Source organism: Crinia signifera, chromosome 1, assembly GCF_055691185.1.
Source record: "Crinia signifera chromosome 1, ASM5569118v1, whole genome shotgun sequence".
NCBI classification, from domain to species: Eukaryota; Metazoa; Chordata; class Amphibia; order Anura; family Myobatrachidae; genus Crinia; species Crinia signifera.
Window position 1 is genome coordinate 167,818,720 of NC_139217.1, and position 16,403 is coordinate 167,835,122.

The 16,403-nt window shown below is 42.3% G+C and overlaps 1 protein-coding gene across 5 annotated transcripts in view; it reads right to left on the reverse strand.

Annotated features, from left to right (window-relative positions):
- Window positions 1–16,403, reverse strand: part of ARHGAP24 (Rho GTPase activating protein 24) — a 716,382-nt gene that overhangs the window by 41,873 nt on the left and 658,106 nt on the right. For all 5 annotated transcript variants that reach the window (XM_083176529.1, XM_083176535.1, XM_083176520.1 and 2 more), the window contains one exon: window positions 15,253–15,460. In XM_083176529.1, coding sequence (XP_083032655.1) covers window positions 15,253–15,460 — 208 coding nt within the window. The remainder of the gene's footprint in view (window positions 1–15,252; window positions 15,461–16,403) is intronic.

Here is a 16,403-nt window from a genome sequence, read left to right on the forward strand (position 1 = left end):
CTGCGCATGGGTGTGGTTCGCAGTACGCATGAGCAAGGCCATCCTGCGATGCAACTATTTCTGTTCACTGGCTGTTCTCAATGTGATTGACAGGGAGTGGGCGTGTGGGAATTGAAACTGACCGGTATTTGAGAGTGGAAAGCAAAATACTGGGCGTGTCGAAAAAAAAACCACTCGGAGTGTCAGGGAAAATAAAGGCATGCAAAAGCCTGTTAGTGGTGGGCGTGTGACATCCAGGGGTTAAAGTGGCCCCCTTAAAAGGTGGTGGAACTCATTTCACTTTGCACCAAACCCCCTACCTTCCCCCATTAGAGGGAGCCCGGGCCAGTGCCAGGGTTTTCAGCACCCCCTGCAAATGACAAAATTTGTATCCTACCTTCGACAGGGGGCGTGGTCTCAAACTGAAAGGACCTGGTCACACAATAGTACCTCCAATTCAAATTACCCAACACAGTTGCACAATCATATTCACATTTCACAACATGTAGTGCCCCTGATTAATTTTACACCACATAGTAGTGCCCCTTATTCATGTTATGACACACAGTAGTACCCCATATTCAAGTTACACTACAAAATAGTACTCTTTATACTGTACATTTATGCCACACAGTAGTGTCGCTTACACATAATGCCCACAGTAGTATTGTCGCACCTCTTAGTAGCCCAATGTCAGAATATTTTTCTTCTGTGCCACCTATTATGACTTCCTGACTAAGTAACAACAGTATAATATTGTCTGCCAGCTGAGAAAGAGACTGACATATAAACATTGTATACACTGACATACTGTACAAACAATGAAAACATTGGTTTTCCATCCTCCCTTTCTCTTCTCATAGTATTAAAGGTCTTAAAGGTTAGACCTTTTGGTTAACCGACAAGCAGCATCCAAAAGCTGCGCCCGATCAAATACCAAACACCATATCAAATAGCCCCACCAGTCCGTGGCATCTGAGAAAGTGAACAACGTAAAGCTCATCTTATACCCTTTGGGTATAAGTCATATAAAAAAAGCAACCAGGACCAGATATGGATGCAAAGTGCTTCCTAACAGGAATCCTCTATATGCCGTTAACAAAAACTATCCTTTGGTAAACGTATAACCTAATGTCAGTTGATGATGATTAGTAAACTTGTTGCAATGTATAAAATACTGTTAATAAATTAATAAACATACACAGAAGGGGAGGCGCACTGCAAGATGTATTGGACTCTGCGTAATAATGAATATATACGCATCTATTTCCATGCATGCAATAAACAAGCACATATGGGGGATTGGCATTCAGATCTGTCCAATATGTACAGTATGTCACATTAAAAACAAATTAATTATTCATTAGCAGGTATTCTAAAACTTGACCCTATATAGCAACTACTCCATCAAACTCAGCCATCACTTTGCAAAGCTCTGTATTTACTGAGCTTATATACTAAGAAAAGTGGAACAGAACTGCAAAAGTAGGAAAAGTACTTAATAAAAAAATGTACAGATACAATAATTTGATGCCTTTGTAGTTCTGTAACCGATACATTTTAGAGATATATTGCACAAATGTATGTATGTCCTTTGATAGACGTCTTCATTTTAATCAATGATGTGTTTGGAAAAAAGAGTTCAACCTGTAATGACCTTGCGCTATAGTGGAAACAGTAACATGCATAGAGATTAACCTTACTCACCGCAGTCGCCATGTATTTGTGTGACTTGCCTACAGAATGCAGTAGAGTGGAAAATAAATCAGTAAGCTTCTAGTATTGTCAATGTTGATAGTATTTATGGAAATATTTTATATACCTAAGGTGTAGAGGGTGTAGAGGGTTTCGCTGCACTCACTACTTAATATGAAAAATGGATTTATTTCATTTACCGTATATACAGGAGCCTATTATAACATGCATGGCAATCCAGTTTCATTAACCACAGGTGAACCTCTGTATTGCCTTGAAATATAACAGATTTTCTTCATACAAATATAGATATGTTGCTTTTTGTTCTTGTTACTATAAAAATACATTATATGAAATTACTTTCTGATATTTGCCAATGTGAATTTTATCACATTTTGGGGCTGGATGATAAAATATCCAACCTGCCACAAGGTACGGTGGTGAATAATTAATGCAGCAATTCAGTAATGTGTGTGTGTGTGTGTGTGTGTGTGTGTATGTTCCACTATAACTCTCCACCACTTTAACTAATCATCATCAAACATTGAACAGTACCATAACATCTTAAGGGACAATCTAAGTTCAAAGATGGGTTTGATCAGATGCAGGGCTGTTTCTACACAATTTGGCTCCCAGTGTGAACAGTTAAAAATGTGCCCCCTTCCCCCACCCCCCGACTCAATATGGTATTGCAGAAACTTTGCGTGCCACAAAAAGGGGCATGGCCTAATTACAATGGGTGTGGCCTAACATTGAATAAAGCATGGCTAGCAAGAAAACTATTACCTTACACTCCTTTACAAACTGCATGACCAGACATTGGTTACCATAGGAATGATCACTGTCCTCCTGGCTGGCTAAAGGCCTCACACTGACATACAGGAGCCCATTTATCATTCAATATTTGTGGCAAAATCCACGAACACACCCTTTTTTGGGATTCAGCCGCAAATATTAAGTATCACTTGAATGTATCAGGAGGGACTGCAGCAGGAATCTCCAATCCCTACTGTGATCCCGCCTCCACTGCAACTGCGGAGATGCGAAGCTGCCCGGTGTATCAGCAAAAATTGCAGGAGGTGCGGGCTGTGTGCCAGCACACATGTTGCTGCTGCAGCTGGAGAGGGAATGGTGCGGTAATTATTTGTTTGCTACAACCGGCGTGGCTATGTTGGAATTGGAGCCACGCCACTAGATGACCACCAATGTGGTGATCAGACGTGACTCGCTCACACGTCCAGATAGATTGCACACTGGAGATCGCCACAGGTCACTCCCTGTATGTGGCCGTGATGCACAGAAGTCCAAGGGTGAATTTGAAGTCCAATGTGGGGTGAATGGCTTGGGGGAGCTTGGTGGGTGATGCTGGACTGTTAGATTCCTGGTCTTGTCACGTTTCTCCGTCCTGGTGATCTGGCAATTTCCTTAGATGATGGGGAATCATACTGCTGTCTCAGTTTAAAAAGGTAGATTGGCCAATCACTTTTGGGCATTAATTCCAGTGCACCTGTGTGCTCATCAGGTCTCACCTGATGCAGGTGGATGTAGCTGCGTGGTTAGATTCTTAAACACATTTCCTTAATTGGTAAATTCTCTAAAATATGAACATCATCACTTATAGGTTTATAATTAAACCTTAAAATAAACACATAGATTAATGTATACAGGTCGAGTATCCCGTATCCGAATATCCTTTATCCGAATTATTCCGAAAACCAGACATTCCAGAAAGTGAAATTTTTTTTTTTTTTTTACTAAAAACTCACTGGGGACATGTGTAACAGCATCACTGGGGACATGATATGTAACTTGCACTATATATGTGCAAGACAATGATTGCTTGGCATTCAAATTCAGTGCTGAGATAGTACACACATTTTGTTTCACGTTTTGAAACCTTGTTTTTTGAACAAATAAAATATATTTGTGTGTATTTTATGTGGTAATAAAATATATTTGTGTGTATATTATGTGTTTATACAGCATAAATGCAAGATACTTCAAAATACATCATTGAAATATTAAAATATTCCGAAATACGGAATAATCCGTTATCCAAAATTCTCCTGGTCCCGAGCATTTTGGATAAGGGATACTCAACCTGTATATGCCTATGCAATCTTTTAAAATTGGCATCATTGAACGTTGTTAATTCATTTATTTTAAACTTTTATAAAGTAACTATAAGTATTCTATCATTTCACCCTACATATATATCTAGAGCCAATAGCTCCGAGGTAGAGAAAGGAACTAGTGCTCAAACTTTACTAATGTCCTGGGTTCAAATCCCACTTATAATGTTGATTTATAAACATCCTTTTGTATTTCATTTATAATATTAGTAATATTCCTTAGGAAAAACACCAATCTTTATATCATATGTTACATTCCAGCATCACCCACCAAGCTCCCCTAAGCCGTTCACCCCACATTGGACTTCAAATTCACCCCGGACTTATGTGCACCCTAGAAATACTCACCATAGAACCCCAATGGGGCTGCTGCTGCTGGCTTCCGCTTGAAGAAGTTTGGGGCCACTTGGGGGGCTCAGGAGCGCTCTGGTGGGGCGCTCCGCCATTTGTCTGTTCTCCCATTCCTGTGTCTGGATGCCTGAATATACGAATGGCTGAGCACGGCCGAACATCCCCTAGCGGCGCCGATCCTCCCTGAGTAGCGTCGGGGAGGATCGGTGATGTGGGCTGAGGGGGAGGATCAGCAACGAGGGGGGAGAGTATACCCCCACTGGGAGCAGTAGGGTCTGAGGACTCTTGTGCACAGACCCTACTGTGCATGCACAAAATTCTGCTGTGTTATAGACTCTGAGCACTAGAGCGATCAGTCTCCACTGTGCATGCACAGATTGCTGGAAAAATTTCCATCGCACCATTTTTCCTGCCATATCTGCAGCTCTCTTGCCACTGCCGCCTGACTGCATAGGGTAAGTATTACCAAAATGGGTGCAGTGTGTGTGGTGTGGACCCCCCTGGGCACACTGCAACCATTATAGATAAGCCACTATTCCTAACACTGCCATCAAAGTAGCAAAATTACTTACCAATTTTATGCAAGTTGACTGTACATGCATGCCCTGAATACAGATGGCCCATAGGCAGTGGGGGCTCCAGAGGAGGGGCTGTAGCACAGTTCAAAATTCAAGTATAGGAGAAACACCAACTTTTAGTAAGTTAGTTTGGAATGGCAGTTGGTGGCAGGTGCACAGTCCCCCCCTCCACCTCCGGAACCTTCCCTGCCCATTGGATCACACTTCACAATCCCAGAATTTTAAAATGAAGGAGCAAGGATACAGAACCAATGCCACAATGTCAGAGTTTGATGAATATTATGCGGCCCCTTCGGGCTCCCAATATTTGCTGGCCCGCTACTCAGAACATACGGTAACTAGCATTTCCGCATGTGTAACAGGTCCATAAACAATGATGACTAGCCCCCTTTGTGAGTTAACAAGCTCAACATAAGTCACTACAAAACAAACTTATCCAGCTGTAACGTGATAATGCAGCTGGTCTCGTACAATAACTGGCAAGGTCAAATATGTCTGGCATTACAAACTTACATTCTTCATGGTGGGGTATAAACAAAATGGTTTAGTCACAGTTTAAAAAGCCAGTGGCTTCCAGCAAATAAAAGGACAGCATTGGATTTGTTTGTGTACAACAACACAATATTATGACAACAGCAGAAGTCAATATCTGCCTTTTAATGAGTACACATTATGGCAGAGATGGACCATCTGTCTGTGTCAACATTTTAATTTCTAGACTAATTAAAAATGTGGTATGGGAGCAGCTTTACAAACACTCATTCATTGTCAAGCGTATCTTTATTGCAGTTGGCAGTAGCAGCAACACGCGCAGAATTATGGCAACAGGTTTACACAGTGAATACATGTTTTTGCAAAAGAATGAGGCCCTTTATCAAGAAAAATTTGGTCACTGTACGATATATCGCTCAGTGACCAATCACTCTCTGTACCGGGCTTAACACTAATTAAAGCAATAATAACTGGTGACAAACAGTATGTACTTTCTGAGTAGTAAATGCTGAAGTCTCAATACTCTATTTGCACACAATATTGAAATGAAATGTACTGCAGTGTATATACACATGAGATAACATAAATAGGAAAGTCACATTTGCCATATAAATTGTAATGAAATAAAAACTCCTTCACATCTTTTATTTACAGTACCCCTTAATAGAAATCTGCTTTTCTACAGTAGAAATGGAAATCAATAATGGAAGTGGAGGTGACCTGTTATATATTGCTGAAACACGGTTGAATTAATTATTATTACCTGCTGGGTTCAGCATGCAATCTACCAACCAACCAAAAAAGGGTAACATAAAAATATAGATTTTGACAGCAGGTACAGTAACAACTACTTGTCTCATCCAGTCTGTACTAAAGACATGTACATGCACACTCTTGAACACTGTTTTTTGTTGGGAGGAAACACACACAAGCATGGGGAGAATATATATACTGCACATTTAGGGCAATGGTGGGAATCAAACCCTTGAGCTCTGAGGCAGTAATGCTGACTGTAACACCAACCATGCTACCCACTAGACACTGCACTGTGGCCATTTACACATATCTTTACAGCAGTCTTCTATGAGCACAAAAACATACTTGCCTACTTTTTGAAAACTAGTTTCAGGGAGATTATAGTTGGTAGTACAATTTTGCAAAGCCCTCCATTGGGCGGGAGTGTCATGTTGCTCCCAAAGGGGGGGGGGGCTAGTTTCATATATGTAGAGATTGTGAAAAGAGATTGTGAAAGTGGCACCTAGAAGCATGGGTGTGTACTGCTACATCTGAGAGGAATCTTTTAAAATGACATATACAAATGTAGATGAGCCCCAAAGCAGTTAGTAAGAGCTACTATACTTGGTGCTTGGAAATGGTGCTGATGATTCAATGTAACTGTATCTATCTCTCATTCCTTTTTCCCAAAAAAAATTTAACAGTGTAATGTGGGCTAGGTGAAATGAGGGAGATTGCTAGACTAATGAGGGAGAGAGGGAGAGAGGGAGATTGCTGCTATTTCAGGGAGTCTCTTGCAGAATGCAGGAGGGTAGGTATCTATGCACAAAATACACCTACAAATACTTATCTGGGGATGTGTCCTATACTTCTGTGACCATGGTTTTCCTTTACAGGTTGAGTATCCCTTATCCAAAATGCTCGGGACCAGAAGAATTTTGGATAACGGATTATTTTGTATTTTGGAATATTTTTATATTTGAATGAGGTATCTTGAGGTATCTTGCATTTATGTTGTTTAACCCCTTCCCGACATTTGACGTACATTTACGTCATGGCCGGGATGTACTTCCCGACACATGGCATAAATGTACGTCATGCCATTTAACTGTCACCGCGTCTATAGACGCGGTGACAGTTTAAACATGTCTGCTGTCCCTGACAGCAGACATGTCCCTGCATGCCCAGGAGGGGTGGCGATGCCTCCCCCCCGTCGGCGATCGCTGTGATTGGCTGTTCAAATGTGAACAGCCAATTACAGCGTTTTCTGTGTGTGACACAGGGATCGGTGGTGATTGGTGCTGTAAAGTACAGCACCAATCACCACGGGGTGTAAGGGTGACACTGGTGTCACCCCACCTCACCCAACCCGCCCCCAAAGGCCGTGATTGGTTCGCCGGACCGACGGACCAATCACAGCCATGGAGGGTGATTTAAACTAACGGTGACTGCACTGCAGACGCCATTCCGGTCTGGAATTGCGTGCAGTGCGGTCACCGTACCTATCTGCCGTGATATACTAACCTGATCCTTGCAAAATACTTACCTGATCACCTGATCACTGCTTGTAGCGTGCTGGATGCTTCCTGGGTCTGACTTCTTGTGACTTCCTGCTGCTGCTGCAGTGTGATAGAGTTATAGATAGATAGATAGAGAGAGATAGAGAGAGATAGAGAGAGATAGTGACAGAGTGTGCTATATTTTGTGTCTGCTACCCCCCCTTTTTGGGGGTGCAGGTTTTTTTTTTATATATATAACTGTCAGTGCTGCTGCTGCAGTGTCATAGAGTGATAGATAGTGATAGATAGTGAGAGATAGAGAGATAGAGAGAGATAGTGATAGAGAGTGCTATATTTTGTGTCTGCTACCCCCCCTTTTTGGGGGTGCAGGTTTTTTTTTATATATATAACTGTCAGTGCTGCTGCTGCAGTGTCATAGAGTGATAGATAGTGAGAGATAGAGAGATAGAGAGAGATAGTGACAGAGAGTGATAGAGAGTGCTATATTTTGTGTCTGCTACCCCCCCTTTTTGGGGGTGCAGGTTTTTTTTTATATATATAACTGTCAGTGCTGCTGCTGCAGTGTCATAGAGTGATAGATAGTGATAGATAGTGAGAGATAGAGGCCCTCATTCAGGTTCATGCGCTCGCATGCACATTCGCAAGCACTGTTACGGAAAAAAACACACGCACGCATCGGGCGAAGGCACGCCTACAGTGCTTGCGAAATCATTCGCACGCAACCATACAAAGAAGGGGGGTGGTCTATCACTGTGCGTACGTGTAACTGGTCGCACGCACCCACACATTTGCGCACGCACACTCACCTCAAGCTGCTAACGAACATGCTCTACTCCCCAAATGTTAGCAAACATGTCGACTAATGTTGACAGGGGCAACATGCTAAATATAGCAAAGTAGAAATGACAATAGTGGTGGTATGTTACATAAGGCAAATTTATAAGGGTGGGATTTGTTTGGTTTTAGCGCATTGGTTTGGTCAAAATAACTTTAGCAACAGAAGAAGTTTGTATCTGCTAACACTTGATTGCTGGTGGTATGCAATCAGAAGTTGTGCTGAGGTAATTGTCTCATGAAATCTACCATGTATTGGTGTCAATAGTGTGCAGGTGCCATTGATTTACCCATTGATTTAGCCATTTTGTGCGTGTGTTTGCTCCGTACGAATGAGCACATTACAAGGAGCAAGGTGTGCGAAACGAAAAACCTGCTTTGAGCTGGCGAAAAGTTTTGCGTTGGAGGGGAACAATCCCTCTTGCACTCATGCGAAAGCACTCCCACCACTCATAGTGAACGCCCATGTGTACGCCCATGTGTACGCCCACTTTTGCTCATTATAATGGTCGCGCCCATGCTAACGCCCACTGCACGCCTACTACCGATGCACTCGTTCGCACGGAGAAATCTCCACGAACGTTTGCTTGCGAGTATGTTTTAATGACATTGCACATGCGCAGTGCGCTTGCTGCACATGCGCAATGGGGGTTGCAGGGTGAAACGTGCGAATTCGCATGCGTACGCGCCAATGTGAATAAGGGCCAGAGAGAGATAGTGACAGAGAGTGATAGAGAGTGCTATATTTTGTGTCTGCTACCCCCCCTTTTGTGCTGATCAGTATATCTGTGCTGATCAGCAACTTTTTGGGGGTGCAGGGTTTTTTTTTTTATATATACCTGTCAGTTGCTGCCAGTTGCACTGTCAGTTGCACCAAAGGTTGTGCACCTGCTGCCCCTCACTGGTAATCAGTGTCGCATCACTGATCACCTTTTTTTTTTTTTTTGAGGGTGCTGTGGGGTCTTTTTTTAATTTATTTTTTTACACACACTGTGATTTTGTGGGTGTCCTGTGGCCACTGTGCGCTGATCAGTGACGTACATCACTGATTAGCTTTTTCGGCACAGGGTTGATCTATTTTTTTTTTTTTTTATCAAATTCCTGTTGCCTTTGAGCGCTGTTCAGTGACGGACGTTACTGACTAACATCTGTGCTCAATTTTTGGCGCAGGACCTTTTTTTTTTTTTTTTAACCCCTTCAATTTTTTTTTTTTTTTATTGGGATCAAATTCCTGTATAAAGTATTTTTTTTTTCTGCACTACATACACACTACACACTACATACCCCCCGTGTTGAAATAAAGTTTGTACCCCCCCTACACTATACACGTGTTGAAACATTTCACTACCAGAAACACAAAAATAAAAATGGCATCCCAAATGTCATCCCAAATGTCATCCCAGTCATCCAGAAGAATGTATTCAGCGGAGGAGGCATATACCATGCTTGCCTCTGACTCTGACACAGCCAGTGAGGGAAGCGGGGAATTTGAAGGATTCATCTTAAGCTCCTCTTCCTCCTCTAGTGATGAGGGACCCCCTCAAAGACGCCCCCGTAGAGCAGCTGAGACCCCCCCCCAATAATTGATCTCGTATGGACCCCACCACCAGACAATTTTGAGCCCCAGGTTCCTGAGTTTTTGGCCATCCCAGGAATCCAATTTGATTCCACAGGTCTCAGAGAAATTGACTTTTTCAAATTATTTTTCTCTGATGATTTTATAAATTTAATGGTGGACCAAACTAATTTATATGCCCAGCAGTTTATTGCTCAAAACCCCACGTCATCATTTGCTAGGTGGACCCCTGTAGATGCAGTAGAGATGATGACGTTTTGGGGTCTGGTGTTTCATATGGGCATAGTAAAAAAGCCAGAAATTAGGCAATATTGGAGTACAGATATTCTGTACAGCACCCCACTTTACCGTATGGCCATGACCCGGACTCGTTTTGAGTTAATCCTTAAATTTTTGCATTACAACGATAATGCACAGTGCCCACCCAGAGATGATCCCACCTTTGACCGGCTATTCAAAGTCAGGCCGGTCATTGATCACTTCAGTGCCAAATTTGAAGAGATGTACATCCCAGATAAATTCATTTGCATAGACGAGTCCCTTATACATTTTAAAGGAAGGGTTAAATTCCGCCAGTACCTTCCCAGTAAGAGGGCAAGGTATGGCATAAAAATGTATAAGCTGTGTGAAAGCACCTCAGGGTACACTCACAGGTTTAGGGTATATGAAGGGAAGGATTCAAGAATTGAACCGCCAGAATGCCCCCCCTCCCTCGTAGGTGTTAGTGGAAAAATTGTCTGGGATTTAGTGCACCCCTTCCTGGATAAAGGTTATCACCTCTATTTGGATAACTTTTACACCAGCATCCCCCTGTTTAAGGCCCTTGGTTCAAGAGGTACAGCAGCTTGCGGTACTGTGCGCAAGAACCAAAGAGGCCTCCCAAAAATGCACATTGCCCAAGTAATGAGAAGGGGTGAAAGCAGGGCACAATCCACCGAAAATATGTTGTTGGTCAAATATAAGGACAAGAGGGATGTCCTTATACTGACAACAATTCACGGAGACAGTACCACCTCCGTCCCTGTACGAGGTACCAGTACCCACACCTCAAAACCTAATTGTATCCTGGATTACAATAAGTACATGGGCGGAGTGGATCTTTCAGATCAGGTACTGAAGCCGTACAGTGCCCTGCGGAAAACAAAAATCTGGTACAAGAAACTGACCGTGTATATCATCCAGATGGCACTGTATAACGCTTACGTGCTATTCCGTTCTACCAGCCAGAGGGGGACATTTATGCACTTTCTAGAGGAAGTCATAAAGAGCCTAATATTTGGGAACCAGCAGGCAGAGGGCCCCAGTACTTCTAGTACTGGCCCCCGTATTGTACCAGGGCAGCATTTTCCTGATGAAATCCCCTCCACTGGAAAAAAGGGCAGGACACAAAAAAGGTGCAAAGTTTGTTATAAAAAGGGAATAAGAAAGCAAACTATTTTCCAGTGTGACACTTGCCCCGACAAACCCGGCCTATGTATAAAGGAGTGTTTTAAAATATACCACACATCTATGGATTATTAGGTTCATCATTTCACCGTGCTTCGGGGGTCTTGCTAATGCCACATAGCACCCACCATTCATTCCACCAGAATCTGAGCCGCAAAATCCAAAAATCACTCCTTCCCTTCTGAGTCCTGCCATGCACCCAACTGGTATTTTTTGGTCACATGTGAGGCATTGCCGTACTCGGGAGAAATTGGGGCACAGATTTTGGGGTGCTTTTTCTCCTTCATACCTTATGAAAATGAAAAATTTTGAGCCAGAACTGCATTTTTGTGTAAAAAAATGTAATTTTTCATTTGCACAGCCCAGTTGTATCAAAATTGGTGAAACCCCTGGGGGTTTGAAATGTACACTATACCCCTAGATGAATTCCCTGAGGGGTGTAGTTTGCAAAATGGGGTCACTTGTGGGGGGCTTCCACTGTATTGGTGCTTTGGGGGTCTTGCTAATGCGACATAGCACCCACCAAAATTCCACCAGAATCTGAGCTGCAAAATACAAAAATCACTCCTTCCCTTCTGAGTCCTGCCATGCACCCAAATGGTATTTTTTGGTCACATGTGAGGCATTGCCGTACTCGGGAGAAATTGGGGCACAGATTTTGGGGTGCGTTGTCTCCTTCATTCCTTGTGAAAATGAAAAATTTTGAGCCAGAACTGCATTTTTGCGTAAAAAAATGTAATTTTTCATTTGCACAGCCCAGTTGTATCAAAATTGGTGAAACCCCTGGGGGTTTGAAATGTACACTATACCCCTAGATGAATTCCCAGAGGGGTGTAGTTTGCAAAATGGGGTCACTTGTGGGGGGCTTCTACTGTATTGGTGCTTTGGGGGTCTTGCTAATGCAACATAGCACCCACCAAAATTCCACCAGAATCTGAGCTGCAAAATACAAAAATCACTCCTTCCCTTCTGAGTCCTGCCATGCACCCAAATGGTATTTTTTGGTCACATGTGAGGCATTGCCATACTCGGGAGAAATTGGGGCACAGATTTTGGGGTGCTTTGTCTCCTTCATTCCTTGTGAAAATGAAAAATTTTGAGCCAGAACTGCATTTTTGTGTAAAAAAATGTAATTTTTCATTTGCACAGCCCAGTTGTATCAAAATTGGTGAAACCCCTGGGGGTTTGAAATGTACACTATACCCCTAGATGAATTCCCTGAGGGGTGTAGTTTGCAAAATGGGGTCACTTGTGGGGGGCTTCCACTGTATTGGTGCTTTGGGGGTCTTGCTAATGCGACATAGCACCCACCAAAATTCCACCAGAATCTGAGCTGCAAAATACAAAAATCACTCCTTCCCTTCTGAGTCCTGCCATGCACCTAAATGGTATTTTTTGGTCACATGTGAGGCATTGCCGTACTCGGGAGAAATTGGGGCACAGATTTTGGGGTGCTTTGTCTCCTTCATTCCTTGTGAAAATGAAAAATTTTGAGCCAGAACTGCATTTTTGTGTAAAAAATTTAATTTTTCATTTTCACTGCCCAGTTGTACCACAATTGGTGAAACCCCGGGGGGTTTGAAATGTACATTATACCCCTAGATGAATTCCCTGAGGGGTGTAGTTTGCAAAATGGGGTCACTTGTGGGGGGCTTCCACTGTATTGGTGCTTCGGGGGTCTTGCTAATGCGACATAGCACCCACCAAAATTCCACCAGAATCTGAGCTGCAAAATACAAAAATCACTCCTTCCCTTCTGAGTCCTGCCATGCACCCAAATGGTATTTTTTGGTCACATGTGAGGCATTGCCATACTCGGGAGAAATTGGGGCACAGATTTTGGGGTGCTTTGTCTCCTTCATTCCTTGTGAAAATGAAAAATTTTGAGCCAGAACTGCATTTTTGTGTAAAAAAATGTAATTTTTCATTTGCACAGCCCAGTTGTATCAAAATTGGTGAAACCCCTGGGGGTTTGAAATGTACACTATACCCCTAGATGAATTCCCTGAGGGGTGTAGTTTGCAAAATGGGGTCACTTGTGGGGGGCTTCCACTGTATTGGTGCTTTGGGGGTCTTGCTAATGCGACATAGCACCCACCAAAATTCCACCAGAATCTGAGCTGCAAAATACAAAAATCACTCCTTCCCTTCTGAGTCCTGCCATGCACCCAAATGGTATTTTTTGGTCACATGTGAGGCATTGCCGTACTCGGGAGAAATTGGGGCACAGATTTTGGGGTGCTTTGTCTCCTTCATTCCTTGTGAAAATGAAAAATTTCGAGCCAGAACTGCATTTTTGTGTAAAAAATGTAATTTTTCATTTTCACTGCCCAGTTGTACCACAATTGGTGAAACCCCTGGGGGTTTGAAATGTACATTATACCCCTAGATGAATTCCCTGAGGGGTGTAGTTTGCAAAATGGGGTCACTTGTGGGGGGGTTCCTAACTTTTAGCATCTTATGGTGCCTAGAAACCTACATGGTGCCTAAAAAATAATCTCATAAAAAGGAGGCTCCAAAATCAAGTAGGTGCTCCTTCTATTATGAAGCCTGTGGTTTGGTCAACGTGCACACTAGGGCCACATATAGGATATTTATGAAAACAAAAGAATTGGGGGAATCAATTTTTAGTCACATTTCTCTAGTAAAATCTACTGTGTTCCTTAGAAAAATGTATTAAAATTGCAAATCTGCAAAAAAAATGAAATTTTGAAATTTCACCTACACTTTGTTTTAATTCCTGTGAAACACCTAAAGGGTTAACAAACTTCCAAAATGCTGTTTTGAATACTGTGAGGGGTGCAGTTTTTGAAATGACATCATTTATGGGGGTGTCTCACATACAAGTCCCTCAAAGTCACATCAGAACTGAACTGGTCCCTAAAAAAATCAGTGTTTGAAATTTTCTTGAAAATTTGAGAATTTGCTATTCATATTTTAAGCCTCCTAGTGTCCAAAAAAATTAAAAGGAGGTTGAAATAATGATGGCAACATAAAGTAGACATATGGTCTATGTTAGTTATTAACTATTTTGAGTGGTATGATTATTTGTCTCACAAGCAGAAAATTTAACATTTTAAAAATTGCAAAATTTTCCATTTTTTTTACGACATTTTGGTATTTTTCACAAAAAAACACAGACTGTATCGACGAAAATTTACCACTAACTTGAAGTACAATGTGTCACGAGAAAACAATCTCAAAATCACTGGGATAAGTAAAAGCAAAAAAAAGTTATCCCCACTTAAGTGATACCTGTCAGATTTGAAAAAAAGGGCTCTGTCAGGAAGGCAAAAACTGTCTGCGGCGGGAAGGGGTTAAAAACACATCAAACACATGAAATACACACAAATATATTTCATTTGTGCATAAAACCAGGTTTCAAATCATGACACAAAGTTTGTGCACAATCACAGACACTGAATTTGAATGCCCAGCAATCACGTCATTGCACATGTTTAGTGCCAGTTACATGTTATTTCCCCAGTAGTGGAAGTTACAGATGTAGCCAGTAGATTTTTATAAAAAATAAAAAAAAGTACATTTTTTGAGACTAGGGTTTTCAAAATAATTTGGATAACAGATATATGGCTAAGGGATACTCAACCTGTACTCAACCTATGATTTCCAGCGCCTATTCCACCTCTGATGGCTGAAGCGGGTACAAGCCTAGGTTGTGCACAAGTCTATATATGCATGTCTCTTGGCACACATGCCAAGTACTGTATAGTAATGCCTATGTTCATGTAAAAAAAAAATGTTGTATGTCTAACTGCACACTGTGCCTCAGTATATGAAAAAGTATTATGCCAAATGTATTATTTTTCCCAGTATTTAAATAACTAATTAAGTATTATACAGCAAAAAAAAAAAAAGAAATGCTTCCTAATAATCAAATTCATATGTGAAAGTACCTGTCAAATGATGGCTTCTCTCCACAGTCAAAGGCATCTTGTAATTCCTTGACCAGGTTGGCCTGGCCTGGCAGTCTAAACAGCCCTTCCTCTGTCAGCCCTCGCTGCCTGATAAAGTCGACACATTGTTCCACCAGCAGGGGGGCCAGGCGTGCCCCATATCTCTTCTCATAGCGTACAGTCTCCTCCAGCTTCTGGCCAAAGATGCCTGCAGCAATCAATGTGAAACAGAAGTTAGAAGATGTACAGTCTTCAGTTATATGGTCACCAATTCATGCTGCATTATGTCCATAAGAATTGTGCTATCAAAGTGGCTTGCACTTCAAAATAAATGTTTTATCTTAAAGGCACTGTCATGTACAGTCACAGTGATAAAAAGCTTCAATTTGTATCTAGTAGATTATCATGGGCATGTACAGTAATATACAAACAAGATGCAATGATTCACCCAACCCATAACAACAAGTTTTTATTACATTATTGATGTACAAGGTGATCTAAAAGTGATGATTCTAGTAGTGCCCATTGTCCGTACTGTGTACTTGAAGGTCACAATCGCTGATTACATCAGGAATAAATTATGTTTTTTTGAGTGTCTGCTCTTACCTGCCATTAAATGACAAATGGCTGACAGTACTCGCCTCTGTACACAGTATGGGAGATCAGGCTTAAGCTAACAAGTCATGTACACATGAGACCTCCTTTCTGTACTGTCATCCTGATGCTAAAAGCTATTTGATTAAATCAGTCTCTGTAAACAGAATCATTTCTACCTCACAGAGGGCGTGATGTACAGTAGTGATGTACAGTACCAAGCCATTGCACATATGCGTTTAGTATTGCAAAGGGCAGCGCTTGCGATAAGAGCTGCCAGTTGCAAAGCAGCAGGTCGGGGTGAACAGGTCCCCACGGATCTTCCCCTACTCCTGTGCCCGGCAGCCTGCTGCTCAGATGACTGCAGGAACTGCCAGGCTCCTTCTCCTCCCTGCACCTGAAAGGTGATATAGAGGAGGTCACTGGTCCGGGCAGCACAGCAGGAGGCTGCCCGGATATCAGGTGAGAAGGGGGGGGGGGGGGCGGTGGCGTGGGCAGTGCGGTCCGGGGTGGGGCAGTGTGGGGTAGCATAATCTCCTGCAGGGAAGTGGTGGTGC